The following is a 25,850-nucleotide window of genomic DNA, read 5'->3' as shown; positions in this document are numbered from 1 at the left end:
CCAGGAAAGGTCAACCTGTCAGACAAGATTGCACCTTACATTCCTTATGACATCAAACCCCTTGAAGTAACATACTGTTAAAGCAAAACAAACCTTTAAATCTTTAGTAAATCTTTATAACAGCTAAAAAGCTGCAATGTCACTTGAGTTATTAGCAGAGTTAATTGAGTATTCGATAATGTAATAATGTAACAGGTGTCACTAACTACATAGGGGTCACTTGTTTAGCTGAACACAGGAGGATGCCATTTGCTCTTTCAATGCTATACAGGACAATTTTATTCACAATGTTTCCTATTGGTGTATTCCCATTTGAAAACTCCACAGAATTACTGAAACCAGCAATTTATTTAAGTTAACATTTAAACATTTGTATAAGCTTCAAGTTTGGAATTAGAATTAGAGAGTAAAAAATTCAACTCCCACAAATCTGAAGTTCAGATTTAATGAAGTTGGTGCATAAACGTTGAAGACCTACCTACCAGGTAGCCAGTAACACATACATTGAGATTCTTCACCACTTGGTACTCAAGTATATACAAACACATATAGGTACTCAAATACATCCAAGTATTTGACAATTAAGGATTCAAAAGCAGAGAACAAAAGGTTCAAAGTACTTTACCACCAGGTACTTGAATGCATTCAACAATCAGAGACTCAATTACACACAGGTACACAACAGTCAGAGACTCATATATACAAGTTCTAAAGTACCAGCCCCTCAGATACATGTCCGTACACAACAACCAGAGACTCGAGTACGTAGAGGTACTAGGCTACCAGGGAAAATGACTGTTTCTGATATACCACCACTGAAAATAATTAAAAGCAAGGAAATTAATTCTCCAAGAGATAGCTTTTTCGCTGAATATTTACTGCCCAGTTTGTGTTCACTGCAATGGCTAAAAATATGTTTTGAAAAAGCTTTTTTTAAAAAAAGAATGTTGCTAAATTGGACAAGATTTCTTTTATGTGCAATCAGTAACAAGATACCAAACCTATTTATAAAGGGTGAATTTAAATTTTTATCCCACATTGGAACACTCCCCAATGTAAAGGGATGTACCAATTAAGTCAATATATTTGCCATGCTTGCCACATTTTTTAAGGAAGCAGTAAAGCAGATTTCTCTGGCTAACTCAGCATTATCAGTGGAATAGAGAGTGTGCTGGGGGTTGAGGATATTGGATGGTATATGTTGCATTTCCATACCTTGCTTCAGAATTGTGACAATGCTAGCAACCGAGTTCTGATGACCAACAATAAAGTTTTGTAAGGAAAAGAATTAGCTTCACTTTAAAATGCTACAGAGGCATTAGAGAAATCTTCAATGCGATGTACGGCCTTTGTTGGGCCCATTCTCAATAATCTTGCTGATATGAATTAAGAATAAAATAAAGTCGCACCTACCTTTGTGGTACACTCAAATTCTGGTGTCAGGTTAAAACTTGGTGCACGCACATCCCTTCAATATTTCGAACAACATGGTGGGATCTAAATCAGAATTAGTTTAAATTTTTTTAAATCATTTATTCATGGGATGCGGGCCTCGCTGGCTGGGCCAGCATTTATTGCCCATCCTTAGTTGCCCTTGAGAAGGTGGTGGTGAGCTGCCTTCTTGAACCGCTGCAGTCCATGTGGTGTAGGTACACCCACAGTGCTGTCAGGGAGGGAGTTCCAGGATTTTGGCCCAGCGACAGTGAAGGCCCAGGTCGATGCCGGGTGGTCTGTCCGCTTTCGTTCTTTTTGAATTGCAAACAATTGAAACTGCTTTGGATTACCACAAACACACTAAGGTAAGTGACTTTTCAACTTATTAATTCAGATGGAATTATTCTTTAACAACAATAATTTGCATTTATATAGTGCTGTCACAAAACATCCCATGCTACTGAAGAAAATCTCAGCATGGGCTCAACAAAGGCTACATAGCGTTGAATATTTTTCTTTAAAAACTGTCCTACAGTGGTCTTTAAGTTATTATAGAACATTTCTAATAGCTTAGGAAACAAAGTACAGTATTCTCGGATCTGGTTCATGGTAAGTAGTTGAAAGGGTGTGTTGTATTTCATCTGGCTGTTAAGTTCCTTTTTTTGCTATCCTTTGTTTACAGTTTGAAGAACCTAGCTTTGAAATTCTATTTGGTCTAGGGATATTTTCAAAGGTGAAATGTGCTGGCTGACTTCAAAGATTGTTATTAATAGCCAGCAGGTCATTAATGATATATTATTGAGAACTCCCCCCTCTCCTCCATGACATGTTCTCACTGCCTATGCTGTTGGGAGGCTGGGAATGAGCAGAGGCAGGAACTCTTGAGAATGTTAGGGGAGTTCCATTTTCTTTTGTCGGATACAATTTTTGTATAAACAAGTTTTCAACAACTGTTATTTCAGTAATTGTTTGAAAGAATTTCAGAATCAGTTTCAGTTTTAATATTATGGCCAGGATTTTACTGCCCCTCCCACCCGACGGGATATTATGGTCTTGCCAAACTGAATGGAGATTTAAATGGCTCACCGCACCCACCGGGGGGAGATACGCCATTTAGGGCCATAAAATCCTGGCCTACGATTCTACTGTCAATCAGTCTTTCATTGACCAAAGCCTACAATTAAATGCATGATTATAGTTATATTGTGAGAATGACTGGGTAATTGAAAATTATTAAAATTCCCCTTTTCCCATTAAATTGGAGATCAGTCGGAGCCACTGTTCTTTATTTAGAGATTTTCAAATGACAGCACGCACATTTATAAACCATGTAGTGCTGGGCTGATACTACTTCTGTGGAGCTTTTTATTCTTCCTTTCATATCTACCCTACTTTCAGTTGCTCAACTCTTTGATCTTTTATTCATATCATACTGTTAAACTTTTCTTTCTGAAATCTTTCATATTTCAGTCACACTTACATTTTATTTTCCTCTTTTGTCTGTTTTTCTTTGCCAATTGCTCCTCTTTATGGACCTTTAGATCAGGCAGCATCTAAAAGAACAGAGGCAGCTAAACAGGGCAGTGCTAACAAACCAGGTAAGCATTTGAGCTCCCTTCAACTTCAGATTATAGAAGCTCCCCATAGAATAAGATACAATTTGCAAACATGCAGAAGGTGCTGACAACTGAGTTACTGTTACATCCTTTAAGTTAAAATTCTAGCTGTTGTCAAGTCCATTGTTAATGAAAGCTGCTTGTTAATGAAAGATGACGGACTGAATGTAAGGACATTTGCTTCAGAAACGTTGTCATTAAGTTAACGAAACTTTCATGAATATACAATAATCATTTTTATTTAAAACCAACTAGTTAAGTTTCTTTTCTCACTCTCTGTGTTGTACATTCTTCCCCACCTGATCCAGTGTTTTATCTCAGGATCAGGAATGCAGTTGGACAGCTCGGTCTGAGCTCTAAGACCATCTGCTGGAAGATGCCGGAAGACTACTGGATATTATTGTCTTTTAATTTTCCCTGCTAACCTTGGGGCACTGCCAAGCAGAGATGTGGTAACTTCTCAGCTAGCCTGATTGAATCAGGAACTCACCACATGACAAGTGTTTGGGAGTTGATTCCATCAATTTCAGCTGCACAAAGCATTAAGATAATGAACTGACTATATTTCTATGCCACAAACAGACTTGCATCATCTGCATAAAGAACAAAACTTGTATTTGTACGATACCTTTCACAACCACAGGACATCCAACGTACATTACAGCCAATAAATTAGTTTTCAAGTGTACAATATTTCTTTTTTGGCATTTATGTGAATATCTCCAATATGAAATATAGAGCTGCATCTTCCGGTCGGCGAGCGAGGGGGCGGAGTCCGCTCACTGATGTGTAAGATGACAGGGGGTGACATCGGGCGGGCAGCCCAACGTCACCCCACATCATTTACATTTTCAGGTCAGCAGGCGCGCAGCCGAATTGGCTGCACACCCGCCGACTTGTCAACGGCCACTTAAGGCCATTAATAAAGTAATTGAGGTAATCAATGGACCTGCCCGTCCAATCTTAAAGTGGGCAGGCAGGCCAGGAGCCCAGGCAGCCTTCTGAACAAACATGAAACCTCATCCACGGGCATCTGCTCGTGCCCGCTCCCGCACAACCCCGCAACGGGGCGAAGATCCTGCCCATGAATACATTATTTGTAACTACATTTAAATGAATCTTGATGGAGATTTCTCACTATGAAAAGATCCAGATTACACAATTTACACAACACACCAAGCTAATTAATGATAACTTGCATTTTTATACTCTATTAAATGTGGAAGAACGTCCCACACAGAAAAGTAATCAAATAGAAAGATGGCAAGTCAAAGAAGGCGTTAGGAGGGTTGCGTAAAGATTTGGCCAAAAGATTGGGTTTTAAGGAGGGGAAGGAGGTGGAGAGCCAGAGGGGATTTTAGGAAGAATTCCAGAGCAAATAGATTAGGTGACAGAGTTGACAGTGGTTGGCTGAAGAGTCAAAATTGCCCAGAGCCAAAGCAATGGTGAGGTTGAGGAAGGGGAATTTTATGTTTGAAGGAATTTACAGAGATGGAGAGGGGTGAGGCTATGAGGGGAGTTATGCACGGTAAGAATTTCAAATTGGAGATATTCATGGAACAGGGATGTAATCAGTGGAACAAAAACAAAAATAGCTGGAAAAACTCAGCAGGTCTGACAGCATCTGCGGAGAGGAACACAGTTGACGTTTTGAGTCCGTATGACCCTTCATCAGAACTAAGGAAATAGAGAAATGAGGTGAAATATAAGCTGGTATAGAGGGGTGGGATAGGTAGAACTCGATAGGGGGCCAGGTTTGTGCTCAGTCCATGGATGATGGTTTCAGCCTTTCCAATGTTTAACTGGGGGAAATTGTGGCTCATCCAAGACTGGTTGTCAGATAAGCAGATGACCACGCAAAGACAGTGGAGTGTTCAAGAAAGGAGGTGGAAAGGTAGAGCTGTATACTACAGTGTACATTGTGTACAGTGGATGGCGCCAAGAAGGAATGGGATTAATAGCAAATTATTCAAGTCAATATTTTGTGAATAATATTGGGGAATATATTAGATGTGTGCATGGGCCCAGTGCCCTTGTTACTTATTCTAGGGGGTCAGTGCAGTTGGAAGAGGGAATAACTTTCCACTTGTGAGGAAATCGTGTGTAAGATGTTATTAGTGGGGTTGCAACCAAATAAAGCAAAGGGCAATGGCCATGAAAAACGAGATTTATGGGCAAATTTTCACTGGGCCACTGGGTAGCACCCCTAAAATGATCAGACAAAGCTTACCATTCTGTCCCTGCTCCCATTCTTCTGAAGCCACACAGCCACCAGCTCTGACCACTGGTAAACTTGCTGCTGTTTCTCCAGCCAGGAAAACAGCTTGTGTTTGTATAGTACTTTTAACACCGTAAAACATCCCAAGGCACTTTACAGGAGCATTATCTAACAAATAATGACACTGATGCACTTAAAGAGATATTAGGGCAGATGACCAAAAGTTTCATTAAAGAAGTGGGTTTTAAGGGGTATACTAAAGGAGGAAAGAAAGATGGAGAGGTGTAGGGAGAGAGTCCAAGAGTTTAGGGCCTCGGCAACTGAAGGCATGACTGCCATTGAAGCAGTTAAATCGGGGATGCTCAAGATGCCAGAATTAAAGGAGCACAGATATCTCGGACGTATGTGGGTCTGGAGGAGATTACAGAGATAGGGAGGGCCCAGGCCAATGAGGAATTTGAAAACAAAGATGAGAATTTCAAAATCAAGGTGTTGTGGAGCTAGTAGCCAACGTAGGTCAGTGAACACAGAGATAATGGGTCTGACTAAGGACATGGGCAACATTGTTTTGAATGACCTTAAGTTTACGGAGGTTAGAATGTGGAACCTTGGCCAGGAATGCATTGGACTAGTCAAGTATAAAGGTTACAAAGTAATGAATGAAGGTTTCTGCAGCAGGTGAGGTGAGACTAGAGCGGAGTAAAGCGACATTCTGGAGGTGGAAATAGGTGACCTTAGTGATGCTACAGATATGTGGTCAAGAGCTCATCTTGAGATAGAATATGACATCAAGGTTGTGAACAGTTCAAGCTCAGACTGTTCCAAGGGAGAAGAATGGAATCAGTAGCTAGAGAATGGAATTCGTGGTGGATCCCAAAGATAATGCCTTTGGTTTTTCCAATATTCAGTTAGAAGATGTTTCATCTTATCCAGTATTGGATGTCAGACAACCAAGCTGACAATTTAGAGTCAGTGGAGGTGTCGAGAGAGATGGTGGTCATGTAGAACTGGGTGTCATCAGCATACATGTGGCATCTGACACTCTGTTTTCAGGCAACGTCACTGAGGGGTTGTATGTAGATGAAAGATAGGAGGGGGCCAAGGATACATACTTGTGAGATGGGAGTGGGGAGGGAAACAGCAGGGTTAATAGTGCAGGAGCAGGAGCAGGAAGAGAAACAGTTGCAAGTGATTCTCTGGCCACGATTAAATTGATAAGAATGGAACCAGGCGAGGGCAATCCCACACAGCTGGGTGAATGTGGAGAGGTGTTGGAGGTGGATGGTGTAGTCAACAATGCCAAAAGCTGCAGACAGGTTGAGAATGATGAGAAGAGATAGGGAATGGGACCACCCTACATTTTGGGTGTTGAGTTTCATAGTTAATGTAGCTAATTAGAAAGAATCCCTAATGCTATTGACAGATCTACCCCTCCATTTTGCAAAGGATACTTTTTCTTTACTTATGTGGTATCATTAAGGCAAGTTTTTCCCATTATTTCGTATTCCTAAGCTGATGCCTGCAGTTGGGATGTCTCCTTCCAGGCCATCCCCAATATTTCTTATGGCTATTTAAGAAATTGCGCCAGAGGCCAATGAGGCATGACTTTACCCTTCGATTGTTCCCTTTCCTTTCTTTCTTGGTAGGGAAATGGCACAATTTCCACTCTGGACCTCTCTGCTCAATTCAACTTAGGACAGGAGCTCAGTGTGAACTGATGTCCATTCTCATTTTGGGATATTGAGTGCTACCTCAACACCCCCATACCTTCCAAGGTGTATTTTTTTGATATTTTTGGTAACTTTCATTTAATAGTTGCTCTAGTGCAGCTGTAAGGCAAAAAAGCCTTCTCCCTCTGCCCTGCTTCCAGATCAGTTCCAATAGCCAGACACAATTAATATTGGAATTGGAGCCAACAGGATCATACAGGCAGAAATACTTCAGCCTGTTCTCCTCAAAATGGGTCCCAGGAGCGTTGGCAGGAATAATGTTCCATTTTAAAGGTGCTTTCTAAAAATTAAACATTTTATTTGGGAAATGATTAGTGACGGAATCACAATATTTAAGATTCCTAACAAATGAATGAGTTTGACTGCTGAGGTTTAGAGTCCACTTGCCAAATGGTTTGTTCTGAATGGCTCATCTGTCCTATAATGTCTGCATTGCTACAGCATGTTCACTACAGAGGGTTCCTGGCAGGCAGCCATCACTGATCAACACTGCTGATTTCTTTGCTCTGAATTAGCAATTAACACACAAGCAAAGAAAAATTTTCAAAAGGCACATACTGATCCTGTGCTGTGGAGAAATGACATCCTCTGGTAAATGGCAAACTCTTAACGAGTCACAATGTCACTATTTTAATTAATGTGCTTGATAAGACAATGAGCCAGAGGATAATGAAGAACTTCAAAGGTCGTTTTGCAAGCATATTCCTGACTGTGATGTAAAGGACCAAAAGCACAAAGAAAATAATATAAGAAGCTATTGCAAAAAGTCATGGCTTTAATTCTTTTAATATTTGCATAGTTTAGAATTGTTATTGGCAGGTTTTAGATGAAATAGAAGTATGCTCTTTGCATCAAATTTTCCAAAATATGCATAGCTCTCAATGTAGATTTGAAGAAGTATCGGGATCACAGTGGTTGGAGTGGAATCTTACGTGTAACTTACTTTAAAAGCAAATTAAAGGGAAATGTCAGAATGGGGGACAGAAACTCTGAAAACCTTTGGAAAAGATCAGAAGACTTCTCAATGTATTAGCAAATTGTACCTTAGCTGGTGGGGGAGAGGCTAAGAAGTTACAGACCGGAATGAAGGAAGAGGCAACCCAAGGAGCAAGCATGAGCTGCAAACAAGTGATATTATATAGTATGCATAATATTTACAGCACAGAAACAGGCCATTTAGTGCAGTGTTTATACTCCACAAAAGCCTCCTTCTTCTTGCTTGAACTCTATTAATGTATCTTTCCATCCCTTTCTCCCTCATGTGTTTATTCAGTGTCCCCTAAAATGCATCCATGTTACTCACTTCCACTACTCCTTGTAGTTGCGAGTTCCACATTTATGCCACTCTATGGGTAAAGAATGTTCCTGAATTCCCTGTTGGATTTATTTGTGACTAATTAATGTTTATGACCTCTAGTTCTGGTCCCACCAGCAAGTGGAAACACCTTTGCTTTATGTACCCTAACAAAACCTTTCACAATCTTAAAACCCTCTACATCATTACCCCTCAATCTAATCTTTTCCAGAGAAAAGAGCCCCATTCTGCTCAATCGTTCCTGTTAGGCAAAACCTCTCAGTTCTGCTATAATTTTAGTAAATCTTTTTTGATAGAGCATCTCTGTATTCTCTTCCCTGCTTGTAGCTGCAATATAGAGAGGCCATGCTTTAAGAGGTGCTTGTTAGAAAGGAGGCTCTCTGTGACATTCCATTGTACAATCCTCACAAAATGCCTCCAAGGAAACCCAACCATGTTATGGAGTACAGATGACTACGACCCTTACTGGGTGTTCCGACCTCATTCTATATAGTAGAAATGTGTGTCCTTCCAGCAAATAGCACAGCTCTACAACTGATTCTCTGATAACCCAAACTCTGTAAGGACAGTTTCTCAAGGTCATTTCCCAGTAGGTGTGACAGAGTCTGCAAATATGGTTGGTGGCAGCTTGGCAGGTCCAGCCAATTGAGGTATATTTGCTGTTGATACAAACCTTCTTTCACGCACTGTCACTGAAAATGCTACATATTGTGATTGGGTTACTGCTGAAGCAACATCCTAAAGTAAAGTTAGTCAGATATTCACAGACATTACCAATACCATTGGCTCTGCTCTCCCAGCTTTCAGAAAAGAAAAGCAGTCAAATGCACCACCTGTCTGCCAGAGTGAGGTATGCATACTTCTGTCTGCAGATGGATTCACCTCTTGTCCAGCCTGAGCTGCTTGACATTCCTTTATTAATCCTCTCAAACATCCCAGCCACAGGATTTCCATTGCTGCTAATGCTGCTAGGGAAGATATTCCTTTACAAAGACTGGCACAGAGGCTCTTGGGAACCTGAATGCCAATAGAGAGAAAAAAAATCAGAAAGATGGTTAATATATGGGTGAAATACAATTAATATTATGGTGTCCTTTTCATGACCTTTATTTACTTACCACTGCCTAGCAATCCAGACACCCATTTCATTCAGGTGTGATTTATAGCTGGTGCCTTACACACTAGAATGGCAGATAATAACATGCAGGATGGTCAACTCCCAAGTGAATACTGAAACAAAATGCTTGTCATTTTTGAAGTGAATGTTTCCTACATCCCTGGTCCCCCATCCCTGGAATCTACAACAGTAACATTGAATTCCTCCCCATTTTTTGCTGCCTGACAGACATCGCTACAATGGATGGCTGGCAATGGAAAGTACAGGCTTTGTTCTTAAAAGTGAGATCATGAAAAAACAAATGTATTAGGGTAGAAATTACTGTTGACAGTGTAAATAGTGTGAACACTTACTGTGTTCAAATAAAATGCCTCTACGCATTTTAGCAGAGATGGTAAAATAAACAAGTTAATGTCTCAGTTAAAGTAGCAGAGAAGAATTTGATAAAAGCAAAATACTGCAGATGCTGGAAGTCTGAAACAAAAACAGAAAGTACTGGAAAAACTCAGCAGGTCTAACAGCACCTGTGGAGAGAAAAACAGAGTTAATGTTTCGAGTCAGTATGACTTCTTCAGAGCTAAAGAGAAGTGTTGAAGAATTTGATGTTGTGTTCAATTTTCATAATATAACATTGTCAACAGTACTTTTTAACCATGTCATCCTTTAATTCTACTAGTAATCTTCATAATTAAAAAAATGAATGGTCTACCTTATATGTACACAATAAATATATCCAGATAAATATTAAAGTTTTGCATTTTGTGCATGCGGTGATATCTCAGACATTACAATTCAATGTTTCACACTTTGTAGTCAACACAAAATAACCTGGAAAAAGTAGAGAAGAGAAAGAAGGAGAGGCCTTTCCTGCTGGTTTTCTGACCCAAGGAAGTAGAGGCAAATACTAATCTACAGAAAAATGACTACTTTCTAATCCGATGATGTACCTAACATGAGTTAGCTCTCGAGGTATGCTTATTTGTATACCTGTAGCTTCAAAGGAATTACTAAAGTTACACATAACTCCACTTTAGAAGCAGGATAATACATTGTGCAGTATGCTGCATAATTCTGTTCTTATATCTATCACACAGTATAATATTCCAGTTCTGATCTGACTTACCCATGCACAATGCCATAGGAGATTCTCCATAAGGCATTATTAATTTATATGCACACATACTTCATAATTATTGTCCTGAACAGGCAAAGTTAATTGGAAGAATGTTTGCTCTCTGGTTTAACAATTCCATCACTGTACCTTTGAACATTATGGGTAATATTAAAAATATGTCTGCCTTTGGTAATTAAGGAAAATTTTCAAAGCTGGTTTATAAATGGAGCAAAATAGGCACAAAAGGAAATTATAGGCAAATATTGAAAAAGTACCATGGTCGTAATGAACTGCATGTCAGCCTGTTTCACAAAGATTTGATTGGTTGACTGCTCTGACTTGTCCTGTTGTTAGCAGCCATTGTCATTGGACATGATTTTTGGAATTTAGTGATTCATTTGGAATGGTGTTTTTGTTTGGGTATCCAAAAGATTGGTTTAGAACTTTAGTCTTACCTAAACTGCTGGCTTGGTTCTGGTTGTTTCCACACACTATCCAATGACATTAATGCAATAAAAGCAAAATACTGCGAATGCTGGAAATCTGAAATAAAAACAGTAAATGCTAGAAAAACTCAGCAGGTCTGGCAGCACCTATGGAGGGAGAAACAGAGTTAACATTTTGAGTCCGTATGACCCCTTGAGATATTAATGCAAGCCCTTGTGGTATCACTCCTGACTCAGAAGGAACTCATATCTAGTATCTTCAACAATTTCATAGAATTTATCCTTACCTAATTGTTGAACCACAAGTGAATTCTTACTAAATTCTTAGCAAATTTGGTTTGTCATGGATATCTTACCAGCATTTGTTTTCTGAATGTTACCTAAAATCTGTGAAAAATGAAATAATAATTTTTACCTTGCGATAATAAAGCCTGAAAATAATCTTAGCTTCACAAACACTCAACACTTTATATTTCTCAATCTTTTCATGGTAAACCTGAAAAAATAAAGCAATGTTGAATTTGTGGGCTAAACATTTGCATGTTGCTGTATTTTCTTTTCAGAGATACAAATGACAATATCAAGCAATTTGCGTGAATATTTTGGAAGTATTACTTTTATAATGGTTTTGTTTAAAAAAGGATATGTAACATTAAATAACATAATCTTTTGGTGATATTTCTCCTTTTCTCACAAATGTTTAAGAAGGTGAGCACTGAAATGACACTCTGGGATTATAGGTATGAAAGTTTGCAAATGCTTAAAAACTTCTATCTCAAATTCCACTCTCTTCTACACTTGCAAAGGCATTAGCCACTTTGTTTCAAAGTGGGTATTGTCTCCACTAAAATAGCAGAGAGAGGAACTTCAGATAAGCAAATTGAGCACTTGCATTGATTATCCCGATAAATATCAAGGCAGTAATTTTTCTGGAACAGAAAGCAACAGTTCCAAATAATATAGCAAAGTGACTTTCCCTTTAGAGTGTTAATCCTCTAAATGAAAACAGATGAAAAAGTTATAATCATTGTGTTCTAACAGTCTGACTTATTTACTTCAAGAACAAGAATTTACTCTATGGAGGGTAGTAATATGTTGTTTGCTTGCTTTACAGCAAGACCCATAGTGCAAGCCCTGCCATTAAGGCCTACAGTTAACAATGGAACTGTACTACCAAAGAAGGGAAGTGGCTCTCTGCCATCTCCATCTGGAGTCAGGAAGGATGCAACACCAGCAACCAAAAGGTGAGAATGAACTCAGGCAAAAAAGCAGCAGGTACTATTTATAATCTTTAATATATAAGATTAATATACCCCAATGTCATAAAGTACTTCATTATTTCCCAAAGCAACCCATTAGACACTGAAAAACAGAAGCATCATATACCTATTATATCATCAAATAATAGCACCATTATACTTCATATAATACCCTGTTATGCCAGATTATACAACCTATTATGGCCCATTATACATTATACTTCCATCATCTTGCATAATCTGATTATATACATTTTCATATTTATTTTTAAGCTTGCCATGGTTTGCTTTAGGTTTATTATGGAGATTCTTTGTCCCATTCAGTACAAAGTAAAGAAGATCATGCCTCACCAGCTCTTTTGAGGAAGTGATCAAGGAAAGGTTATCTAAACTTCCAAAAACATATTTAAAATGAAAGTTTACCACTTAACGTGTGGAAATTCAGAGTAAAACTTAGAAATGGAAAAGAAGTTAGCTCAAAGGTAGTAAACAATGTGAGAAGTTAGCTTGTGATGGGGTGGTACTGATTGGGGTGACTCTCAGATCAGGGTTGGGCCCCGACTTCTTATAATTTTACATTATAGATTTGCATCCTGAAAATTAAATTGAAATGAATAAAATGAATAGATGATACCAAATTAGTAGGGGTAGTTCTACACCGGGAGCGCAAAAGATGAAAATTTACCCCAATAAGATGCTTAGTTGCAATGTCTTACTGATAGGCTGAATTTATATAGGCCAAACGGCTTTCCCTAGTTTTATTAACTTATCACTTGTACATATCAAGATATTAGGCAAAGATGTTTACCACAATTTCTATTCTTCTCAACTGAGAAGCTCCAACATCCACACACCTGGAGCCATTGGATATTCTTTCCTCATAATGTTGTCCATTCCACTCCTGAAGGTATTAACTCTGCTGGACTACAACTCCACAAGTGACAGCTCCTTGCACAATAGTATTCACAAGTCAGTAGGTTATTTGATCATGGCCTAGTTTAAGCATGACCTTAGATGATTATAAATATTTACTTCCAATCGCTGGATAGCAATCAGGAGCAGGCCCCTGGCCAATTGCCCACTTGCTAATTAGTGTTCTGAGCCCAATTAATAGACTATTACCTCTGCCTAGCTTAGGTTGGCTAAATCAGCATGTCCTGAGGATTTAACTGAAAATGTTCTTGGCCTCTATGGTTCACTGAAAAAACCCACTGAGCTATTAGGGGAGATTTATCAAAGTTTTATTGTGTCAGGACAAATCCTACTGGAATGACAGAAGATTTGGGAATTTAATAAAATAGAATCCTGGAATGATTTTTTAAAAATTATATCACTTCTTTAAGGGAAGCTAGTCTGGAGACAGGAATATCTCAGAATAAGATTCATTAAGGTCCTCTATAAATGTGGGTTTGGTTTATAAATAAGGCTTGACTCTTATTTAAAAATCTACTTTTATAAATGTACACAAGACTGGGTTGCCTTTTTCTTTCATTCTTTCCTGCTGGCCTCTCTGCTGGTCACAAACTGAAATCTAGTTTTTCACAAATTGGACTTTCAGTAATAAGATCAGATAGTGATTATAAAACAGAGGAGCCTATTTTTCTGCATCAATGCATCATTTTTTAAAGTTGTTTGAAGCAATCTATTGCTTCCCATGGTTTTCATGTGTGCAGAGGTGTCTTGAGGAAATCTTACATCCCATAGGGTAAATCCACAGCTTTGGTAAATGTGAATAGTTGGGTAACTGTTTTTTAGAATATTTCTTTATCACAGTTTAATAGCTATAATTAAGATTGCTGCAAACATAATGGCCACTGGTGGAATAGGTTTATTGCACACATGCAGTGAGGATAGTTAGAACGTGAATAAGACTGCATGGATTCTGACAACACTCAACCACCCAGCACACAACCTCCAACACCACCACCTGCAGGTTGTTGTCCAGGTCACACACCATCCTGACTTGGAACTATATTGCCATTACTATTCCTTCACCATCACTGGACCAAAATCCTGGAATTGTGGGAGTACCCTCACCACATGATTTAGGGGCAGAATATTGCTGTCGGTGTGTGGGGGCGGGCCTGACATGCCGACGCGAGAAATGACGCAAGATGACGTCAGGCGTGTGTCCCAACATCATCGCATGTCATTTTGATACTTCATTCAGCGGGTGTGCGCCAGAGGCGGCTGAGCGCCTGCCGAACTGTCAGCGGCCTATTAAGGCCACTAAAAAAGTAATTGAACTTATGTCCGTCCAACCTTAATGTTGACGGGCAGGCGAAGAGCCCAAGTGGCCTTCGCATTGTTCAGGAAACCTCATCCACGGGCAGGATGAGGTTTCCTGAAGGCTTTATAAAATCATTAATTTATTTTTGCACAATTCACAGACATGTCCCAGCCCATGTGACAGTGTCACATGAGGGGACATGTTTAAATAATTTTTTACTTTATTTTTAAAAAAGTTTTATAACCTACTTAATCTCCCTGAGGCAGCTCCGTGCCTCAGGGAGATTGCTATGCTCTTTCATGCGCATGCACGAAAGAGCACAGGACCCAACTCTCCCTCCTCCCCCAGCCCGCACAGGTAGCGCTGAGCGCTACCGGCCGTGCGTTACGCCGGGTGGGCCTTAATTGGCCCGCCCATGTAAAATGGCGGCGCGCAGCCAATCGCAGGCGGTGATCAGCTCCGCGCCCGCCCCCGCCCGCTCCCCTCCAGCCTGCCTGCCATAGGAAAAATTCTCCCCTAAGTGTTCAAGAAGGCAGTTTATCTTTCAAGGGCAGTTAGGGATGGACAATAAATGCTGGCCTTGCCAGCGATGCTCACACTCTGTGAATGAATAAAAAAAATCTTAAATACAGATGTATTTTTGTTTTATTAAATTAACAAAAGACTGAATTTTTTTTTGAAAAAAGCAATAGCCTTTTTATTGTACAGTTGTCGGTGGCGAGACGGTGCTGTACTGGTAACGTCACAGAACTAGTAGAGGTCCAGTCTAATGCTCTGGGGACATGGGTTAAAATCCTACCATGGCAGCTGGTGGAATGTAAATTCAGTTAATACAATCAGGAATATAAAGCTAGTTTCAGTAATAATAACTCTAAGACTATCGTCAATTGTCATAAAACCCCACCTGGTTCACTAATGACCTTTAGGGAAGGAAATCTGCCAAGTTTACCTGGTCTGGCCTACATGTGACTCCATATCCACAGCAATGTGATTGACTCTTAACTGTCCTCTGAAATGACCTAGCAAGCCACTCAGTTGAAGGGCAATTAGGGGTGGGCAACAAATGCTGGCCTTGCTACCCACATCCCACAAAAGTATAAATTTTAAAAATTATTTACTTATTTAAGCCTTCGACCAACAATTAACTTAACTACTCAATACAGTAACAGAGGAATGTGTTATTATAGCCTCCATTATGACTGTGAGATTATACAACTTCTATTAATACAGCTAATGATGTAATCCTTTCTATCAGGTTTATTTCTCTGTTGATGAAACATTCATAAATATAACTCACATGTCAGCTTCACAGCGCTTTCCACTAATGAGATAAAATAGTTGTATATGAAATAATATGTTTGATGGCTCAAAGTTTTTATAAATTAGCATTAAAGGATTCATATTTGTACTTTTTTATTTCAGCTGTTAGTAATGACTAAATTCTTGGCATCTTTCCCAGGAAGAGTCTTCATTTAATTTACATGGATACATTTATTCCCAGCTGATTTGGACAGTAGGGTAGTATCTTAATGACTTTATGATTATGTATGCAGAATAGCTTTGCTTAAATAATTGAGTTACTTTGAAAAAGGCTACACAGAACTAAAGAAGTCAAAATGACCTAGCACACACACATACGTAACAGCAAACATAGCAAGGACATACTGTTATTAGCAGCAGGATAAGTAATTTTAAAATGCTGTTAAACATGACACAAAGGTTGTTTTTAATATCAGAATAAGCTGATCAATGGATAAAACTCTTTTTCATTAGCGATTGGTGGAACAGGATTAAAAGCAAAATGCTGCCCCAGATGGTCAAATTAATATTGTATTGATTAGCTGGAGTAACACAAAACTAGAATTCTATGAAGATTGCTTTCATTTTGACCTCCTTAGTTGCTAATGTGTTCTAAATTGCTAGTCAAGATAACATTCCTTGCCATATAAATTATGAGTCATCATTAAGGGAAATCTTCCTTCAACTAATTAGATGGAATTGTTAAATAAGGACATTATTGAGCATCATTAATGGGCATGCTTTCAGACAGGCATTCCACCATCTCTGGCTTTTGTATTTAAGATGAGAAAATGTTTTTGATTTATGAAGATGGTTGTAGGAAATAATGATTAAACTCCATCATAAATGGATCTAGGGTTGCTTTTGATTTTACTTCTTTTACTTTTGCTCCAGTCTTGCTTTGTTGCAGTGTGTGGGTGGCAAGGGCATGGCACTCTGGTGGCACAATACTATGGTACACTTGTGATGGCCTTGCATTCCATTTCTCATCATGGCAAGCCTCTGATTTTGGCCTTATTGCTGGAAAGGGTTGGAAGAGCAGAGAGAGACCCTAGGTCATTCCCAATAGAAAAGAACGGAACAATGGTGAGCGAGCCACTCTAAACCACACACACGCTTGCCAAACTAGTCACTGACCCTTAGGCAACACTGACCATTGGTTTTTTGTTCTCTACGTGTTGTTATCCCATTTTTACTTTTAAATGTGGCGTGTGCTTGTCCATATTATTTGTCGAAACCTCCAGATATAATAAGTTTGAGCTTTGGTGGTGCATCATGGCACTGGATGTAAAGCAATGTTTTTGTGATGCATGAGTCTAAGTGAGGTATTGCTATTGTTACGTCCTGTCTGTTAACAGTAGGCTCAGAGAGCAAAGATACTCCACTACAGTGGCAAAAAAGCCTCAAACATGTAGAAAAAAGTAATAAAAATGGAAAATGCTGGAAAAGCTCAGCAGGTCTAGCAGCAGCTGTAGAGAGAGAAACAGAGTCAATGTTTAGAGTCCATATGACCCTTCTTTAGAGCTGAAGAGAAATGGAAATGCGCTGAAATCTATACTGTTTAAGGGGGATGGAGCAGGTGAAGCTGTATAGAAGGCCAGCAATAGGTGGGGACAAAGGAGAGATTGACAAAAATGTCATAAACTAAAGGATAAAGGGAGTGTTAATGATGGTGGTAAGGGCTAAAAAAAGTAGAAAAAAGTAGAACCTAGAAAAAAGCAATACCTTAGTATCATTGTTGTACACCATTGTGTGTGCGTGCGTTAGCTGGTGACAAGACACAGAATATGTTATTACCTTCAATGGTTGTGCATGCACAGAAGATAAAACTGGTTGAATTGCTATAGGATTTAGAATTAGATTCAGCATTTGATTCCCAAGTACAACAGATAAATGCTTTGTGATAAACTTTTACAAATCACTGATTAGGCCTCAGCTGGAGTATTATATCCAATTCTGGGCACCAGATTTTCGAAAGGATCGAAAAGCTTTGGAGATGGTGCAGAGGAATATAATTTGGTAATATCATTTTACCAAAATGATATCAGATTGAGGAAATCTAGTTCAGTCGGGAGATTAGAAAAGCTATGATCATTCTCCTTAGAACAGAGAAGAGATTTAATAGAGGCAAAATTGAATGGTTTTGATAGAGAAAGTAGGCTGGAGTTCAGGGAAGGGCCATAATCAGAGGATACAAATTTAAGGTAATCGGCAAAAGAGTCAGGGGGGAGACGAGGAGAATTTTTAAAGTGCAGCAATTTGTTATGATCGGTGATGTACTATCAGGGAGATGAGAGGAAGCAGATTTAATGGTAGCTTTCAAAAAGGAATTGGATACACATTTGAAAATGAAATATTTGCAGGACACCAGGGTAGTGGGGGGTGGTAGTGCTGGGGGGAGGTTGTGGGGGAACAGGGGAATAGATAGTTCTTTTAAAGAAGTATAACAGGCCAGATGGCATCCTTCTGTACTGTATGATTCTTTAGATGGAATCTTACTTTCTTAGTTTATAAATGTAGGCCGCGACCATTTCCAGGTCCCAACCCTGATGGGTTCTGAGGCCTGCCCAGTTTCCCAGAGGCAAACAATTAGCAAGCAGGAGGGCCAGCGGGAGCACCCGAGGCTTTGGGCGGCCAGCTGTCCCACTGGGAAAGAGATGGGCGCTGCTGCTGTGGATGGCAGGTCACGTAAGCACATCGAGAAGGCGGCACCCTTTGAAGACTTCAAAAATGTTAAAGTAAGAAAGGCCACAGCTACCAGGCCAGCATGGTGAAGTTGGAGCCCCTCCATAGGTTGGCATACAGCCCTGGCCGTCTGGCATTCATGGCCCCGAGGGATAGGAGGAAATTAAATGAGCCCTCACTGGCTCCCTGGCCTGCTGCAGGAAGGCCACCTCCAGCCATCTGCCAGGACTTGGCCTGAGAGGGCTTGCCCATCGTGATGATCCCGGCAACATGACCATTTTGCCACATTTGGGCACTTAATTGCCACTAATTGGTTACTCCTTGCTGCTGTAAGGTAACAGGTTCTGATCTGACCCTGTCTCCAGCTAGATTGCTCAGAAGTGAGATTGCATTGGATGCATGACCTGACACACAACTTTCCCCATCCCCATCTCCAAAGCCGCCTCCCCATGGCTGATAAGATTCTGCTCCATGACTCAAAATCCCTGTGGAATCTATCTTATTTTCACATAGGAGCCCTGGGTAAAACAAGCATAAAATTACTGTCTCCCTGCAATCATTGTGCATAATCCTATTGGCAATAGACATGCATGTTAACAGAGGTGATGCATTTATTAACAATACAGTATTTAGTCCAGTTCGAGTTTTTAAAAATGTACGGTGTTGTAATGTATCACGGAGAATGTTTATATTTCACTTTAGTTAGGCTGATGAATAAATTGTCACCTTGTACTTTACAGCAGTTTTCTCTAACATTTACGACTGATTGTTTTCACCTACACTCTGTATGTTTTCATAAGATTTTCTTCCTTATTGTCTTTTGCATGTCATTCATTTTTCTTTTCTTCCATATTGCATCTCATTTCTGGATGTAGCAGGCAAGGGTGGCTGACTAGTATGTCTAACCTGAATAAAACTACTAAAAGGTGAGGTTACCTTGAACTCAGTTGAAATAGAAAGTTGAATAGAGCACTCTGCTAATACACAAATCTCTTTTTCCACATTTCTTGACACCCTTATCTGGACACAAAGAAGGTTACTCATTGAGTACAGCAATTGCATTTGGGAAAGTAAGATATTTCCATTGCGGCTGGAATAACCAAACGAAGTTGACTGGACTGATAAAGATATGTTAAACTGAGCTTTACAGGGAATCACCGACATTTTCCATGTTATCAATGCGAATTGTCAATCTGTTGTTTATGCTGCAGAACTGGAGAGGAGAAAGTGGCATCAATCAAGAATACCCTCAAATAGCATCTTCCCATATTAGTAGCACAGTCCACCCGATGGGGGGTATTTATCTACCTTAATCGGAAGTTTCAGGTTTCAAAAATCACACAGCATCTCATTATGCGTTCCAATGATAAATCCAAAGAATTCCTCTTATTATGTCAGTGGCAGTTGTTATTTTTGATTGGATTTATCTGGTTAAACTGGATATCATTTTTGAGTATTATTTCCTCTCTGTAGGCGATTGAATGACAAAGAAACTAATATTCCACTTGTACGTAGTGATTCAGAATATTGTACAAGTCATAGTTAGGGGTATGCTTTTTTCAAAATTATTCTACACCATTAAATTTTTAAAAATTCATTCATGGAATATGGGCATCGCTGGCTAGGCCAGCATTTATTGCCCATCCCTAATTGCCCTTGTTCAGAGGACATTTTTTAAGAATCAACCACATTGCTGTGGGGCTGGACCAAGTAAGGACAGCAGATTTCCTTCCCTAAAGGACATTAGTGAACCAGATGGGTTTTTACAACAATTGACAATGGTTTCATGGTCATCATCAGACCTTTAATTCCAGATTTTTTTTATTGAATTCAAATTCCATCATCTACCATGGCAGGATTCAAACCCAGGTCCCCAGAGCATTACCCTGGAATACTGGTCCAGTGACAATACCACTATGCCTCCTGTGCTATGAATATTAGCATGCTGTACTTCCTAGAAGTAGAAATTAAGTATGCTGTAGGTACAGACTCAGCATGCAAGCAATTAGAGAGGCTACTATTAAAAAGGCAATTGTTTTTGCAGAAAACGATGGATTTCTTTATTTTTATACATGAGCACTCAATTCCTCCAATTGGAAATATACCTGCTACTGATTCTACTTTAGTTCTTTCTCCATTTGTTTGGATAATCCCATTCCTGGAAGCTGTAGTATGTCCTTAATGATACAAAAGTACAACTCTCAGCAATTTAAAGCTACAATACAATTGCTGGAAGTTTTACTAAATGCAATTCTGGGTTTCCAATGAAATATTTGTTCCCTTTTTGCTTTACTAACTATTGTATTACTGGCTACAAGGCATTTTTGATGAGAGCGAATCTCAAGAAAATGAATTCCACACAGGTTTTCATTTTTCATCAATGTCCATAGTAGCTAGTATTAGTGCTACAATAAATGACTTTATCATACATGGCAGCTGATTCAATAGAAATTACACTGAATGACCTTCATCATTTCATGCTCTTTAGACATTGTAGGAAATCTCACAGGTTCTTAGGTAAATGGTTTTGTGAGTATTAACTGGATGATTATCTTCAAATCTCATTTGTATAGTCATTAGAAACCCGTGCACAATACGTTAGTAATATTCTGCCTGATACGCCATCAGACTCTGTGGCAGGGTAAAGTGTTCCTTCTACAAGTGAGAGACACTAACCTGCCTTATAAAGGACATCATCCTATTTCCCTCCAATACTCTGTTTTCTTTAAGTAATTTATTTCTAGGAAAAAGTGTACTTTGTTGCTTGCATAATTTTGGTGAGAATTTTTGGGGGGCATGGGACATGTGGTGCAGGATATAATGGTAGGTATTCTATGCTATTAGGGATTCAAATAAAGTATAAAGGGCTTTTGCCAGGCTGCAATAGATGTATTGATGTCTTGCTTTTCACTTATAAATGCCATTCAAAAAGTGAACTGAAGTGCACATTGCACATTGCAACTTCTGCCTATCCCATGGAGAGATCCATGCACCCATTGTCTAAACAAGTCTATTGACTTCTCTTTTCTTATTTACAATATTTATTTTCTCCTATATTTAACTTTTCTTTTTCAATTTCCACTCACTCCTTTTTCTTCAGAAGACCAACTCTAGAATATTGCATAGTTCTGGTCATCTTAATATAAAAGTGTTTATAGAGGCACTGGAGAGGGTGCAAAAAGATTACAAGGATGATATAAGAATTGTGAGGTTATACCTGTCAAGAAAAGATGACCAGGCTGGCTCTCTTTTCTGTTATAATTAGAACATTGTGGGTTGACCTTAGAGAGTTCTTTAAAATTATGAAAGGTTTTGATAGACACAGATAGAATATATCCATTTGTCAGGAAGAGCAAAACTAGAGGCTACCAAATAAACTAGTCACCAGGAAACCAAAAAGGGACTTCAGAAGAAGCTTATTAAACTAAAGAGTGGTGAGAATGTGGAACTCACTACCACACGTATTAGTTGATGTATTTGAGGGGAAGCTAAATAAGAATATTGGGGCAAAGGGAATAGAAGATTATGCTGATAGTGTTAGATAAGAACAGATGGGAGGAGGCTCAAGTGGAGTATGAACAACAGTATTGTCTATTTGGGCCAAATGGCCTTTTTTTGCTGTAAATTCTATGTAATTCAACCTAACTTGATTCATTTATAAACACATTAACAAAGCTTGATGACAATTTTCCATTTTTCTTTATTTTTCAACGTTTTTATGTTCCTCAAGCTCATGGAATGCTATTGTTTTTACGTTTTGTCCTTTGTATGATCATCAAATGCTTTCCACAGCCTGGTGCTGCATGTTTCAGATGCAAATTGAGTACCCTTCTTTCAGCCCCAAATCCACCCTGTAAACCTGGATGCAGAAGATTGTCCCTACTAGTCCGTTATTTAATTCCCATGCCTAAATCTCTAATGAATTGTTTTAATGCTCTGCCAGCTGTGTGCAATTCGGTAACGAAGTGTAACCTGTTCTGTGCTTTAGACTTGTGTCTTGATCAAGATTGTCCAAACACATTTCACCAACACCTCAATTTAGAATTCTTGTCCTTGTGTTCAAAATCCTCCATGAGCTCACAGCTTCCCAACTCTGTTATCAACTCATGGCCTGCAACCCTCCGAGAAATCTGCTTTCCTTCAATCCTGGTCTCTTGTGCCCTTCCTTTGCTCCACAATTGATGGCTGTGCCTTCAACCAACTAAGCTCTAGGCTCTCGAATTCCTTCCTCAAACCTCTTTGCTGCATCACCTCTCTCCGACTTTAAGAATCTTCTTATAGCCTTTGGACCAAGCATTTGGTCACTGACTTAATGGCCCCTTCTTTGGCTGGGTGTCAGTTTTTGTTTGATTACGTCCCTGTCAAGCACTTTGGGAAGTTTTACTGTATTAACGGCATTACATAAATCCAAGTTGATGTTACTGAGGACCCTTACAAAGATTGCTTTCACCCTGTCAGTCTGGGCTGGATTTAAACCAGGCTAACCAGAAACAAAAAAAAGCAACGTTCTTACCCATGACACGACTCATGTATTCTCTCACTCGCTTTATTTTATCTTAACTATTTTATATTCAACGAAGAATGATTTATGGGTGGCAGAAATTTCTATGAGAGCAGAAATATCACCATAATGTGCTAAATTATATAAGGCAGAGCAAGAATAAAGGATTATCTCTCAGTGCACAGATGGTTCTGTGGTCTGCTGGAGGTACACAGATCATCTGATTCTTGCCTGGACAGCTAACAACGAAGAATGACATGTACTTTGTCATTGTCTTTTGTTAATAACAAGGTACAAATGGAAATTCCAATAGAAACCATTTATATTCTCAAGATCAAATAAGGCTAGATTAGAATCAATGTTCACATAAAACTCGAAAGCCCACTTCAGCTGCCAAGATAATTCCAGTATAGCCACATAAAAAAGATCAGAATTACAAGAAATTCATATGTTTGTGGAGAAAATGAAAACCCAAGGTTCAACCAGTTGGGTCAGATGCACCTTTCTGTGTTAATTGAGTATAGCCAACATAGATTTAGGGCAGAACTATCCCAGATTTGCAATAAGTGTGGTAGCGGGCGGGAAAAAGGACATTTTACCCTTCCGCCACAATGGCGGCTTCGCACGCTATATCATCCCAATCCCACTTCATTAATTATGCATTCCTGGGAAATATGCCATTCCAATGGCGGGTGGGCTGTCATTCACCCGCCACACCATCACCTCACTGCTGCATCACGCCGGGCACCATATTTAAAGTTCAGACATGCGCACACATCTCAGTGTTTCCAGCCCATGACTGCCGCAAAGAAGACGTGGTCCCAAAAGGCAAGAAGACTGCAGCTCCCCGGTTTAATGTCACGTCCCTCAAGCACCTTTTGGACGCAGTGGAGACCCGCTGTGATGTCCTCTACCCCTGCTCTGGCCGCAGGTTGAGCAGCAACATCACTAATCTGGCTTGGGAGGCAGTGGTCAGCGCCAATGCCCTGCAAAAGAGGACAGCCACCCAGTGCCGCAGCAGGATGAATTGTCTCACCCATTCCGCCAAGGTAAGTCACTCTTCTCATCACTCTCAACTCACACACTCTCAAACCCATCACACATCCTCAGGGATCTCACACCTCAAGGGACAACACCACTAACTCTCATACACACTCACATCTTCCTCAGGCTCATATCCTCTGAGCTCACGTCCTCATTCCATCCATGTCTCCACTCACCACACAAACATTCCATGCAGTGCCATGTGTCCTGCTCACACTCTCTCCATCTGTTTTCATGCAGGAGAAGCTGGCTCACAACAGCAGGGAAAAAGGAAAAAGCAAAACAAAAGCAGAAAATGCTGGAAAAGCTCGACAGGTCTAACAGCATCTGTGGAGAAAGAAACAGAGTTAACATTTCAAGTCCGTATGAGCCTTCTTCAGAGCTCAGAAGAAGGGTCATACGGACTCGAAACATTAACCCTGTTTCTCTCTCCACAGATGCTGTTACACCTGTTGAGTTTTCCCAGCATTTTCTGTTTTTGTTTCAGATTTCCAGCATCCGCAGTATTATGCTTTCATCGGCGGGGAGAGGTCCCTGATCGGGGGTGGAGTGACCCACATTAGACCCCTCACTCACTTTGAGGGGTGTGCCATTGCACTGACTGGATAGGATGTGGACCGTACCTGTGCTGATGGTGAGGTCAGCGCCAAACACCCACGTGAGGATCCTGTACCACATCATCCCTCTCTCAATGCAAGTGTGCTCTCTCTCCTGATTTTGACTCTGCTGCCATGCACTAATTATCTCTACTTTGGTTCACAGGGAATCACTGCCAAGTGATTGACACTCTCAGCCAGCCAGTCCCTCAGCTCCATCCAGGTCCTCACCTCCAGCCAAGAGGACACCTCTTCCATTGAAGAGCTGGAAATAAGCAGCCTGGAAGACCTGTCACAGTGCTTACCCACACCCTCCACCAGTGCAGAGACACACACCTCGGTGGGACCTAGATCTAGAGCAGGCTCGGGTTCACGATTTGGTAGTCGCCGCACGGACACATTTACGCAGCAGGAGGAGGCAGGTTCAGCCGAGCTCCCTGGCACTCGGAGGACTGCTGAGGAAGAGGCATCTGTGAGGTTCGAGTCAGATGATGAGCCTCTGGATTCGGCCTTCCAACTCATCCTGGAGAGTCAGTAGAAGGTGTGGGAACATCACCCAGAGCTGTTGGAAGCCCTCAACAGAGTGGCACATGGGTCTGAGGAGTATGTCCACCTGCTCTCTGATGAAGTGGTGCCCACATGTGCATGTATTGAGGTCTCCATTGAGGTCAAGGTGTCAGGCTGGGGCCCTTGGGCACCCGAAGGGAGAAGCAGCAGCTGGACACTCCTGCCTCATCCACTCAAGAATCTCAGATGCTGTCCACTCCCTCCAAGTCTCCTTTGCCTGTGATTCCCTCTCATCTCTCTCACCACAGAGGGAGCAGCTGGCCCACAGGAGGACAGCCAAAGCAAGCCGGGGCCCCCAAGGCCTTGACTCTCCAGGGGATCCATGCCAAAGGCATCAGAGGCAACTGGGCCAACCATTGCACAGGCTGTCTCCACCCCTGCCGCGGATGTCAGGGCAGCACCTGGAAGTCTAAGATGTTCAAAAGTTAAGAAATTCTGATCACAGTTGGTTGCATGGGTGAACACATTTTGTCACTTCACAATCTGAAAATATATTCACTTTCACTGAATAATGTGTAATGGTGTTTTTCAGCTTCATTGACAAGCTTCGTGTGTCCACCCATTGCATCCCCCCAACCCCCCCTTCCCCCAACTAGCAGTTAGGTTGCACGCAGCCAGCACACAAATGATTCTGGAGGGACAGGTGTGTGTGTGGGGACGCGGATCCTTCCCGCATCAC

The 25,850-nt window shown here is 40.4% G+C and overlaps 1 protein-coding gene across 3 annotated transcripts in view; it reads left to right on the top strand.

Annotated features, from left to right (window-relative positions):
• Positions 1-25,850, top strand: part of eml1 (EMAP like 1) — a 133,167-nt gene that overhangs the window by 58,610 nt on the left and 48,707 nt on the right. For 2 of the 3 annotated variants that reach the window (XM_078562408.1, XM_078562409.1), the window contains exon 3: positions 12,105-12,234. In XM_078562408.1, the coding sequence (XP_078418534.1) occupies positions 12,105-12,234 (130 nt within the window). Of the gene's footprint in view, positions 1-12,104; positions 12,235-19,342; positions 19,390-25,850 lie in introns of those variants that run through there. The other variant, XM_078562410.1, reaches the window with a different exon arrangement.

The sequence above is a fragment of the Cetorhinus maximus genome, chromosome 18 (assembly GCF_964194155.1).
Source record: "Cetorhinus maximus chromosome 18, sCetMax3.hap1.1, whole genome shotgun sequence".
NCBI classification, from domain to species: domain Eukaryota; kingdom Metazoa; phylum Chordata; class Chondrichthyes; order Lamniformes; family Cetorhinidae; genus Cetorhinus; species Cetorhinus maximus.
The sequence above is the reverse complement of the archived record's forward strand: the minus strand, read 5'-3'. Positions and strand labels throughout refer to the sequence as shown.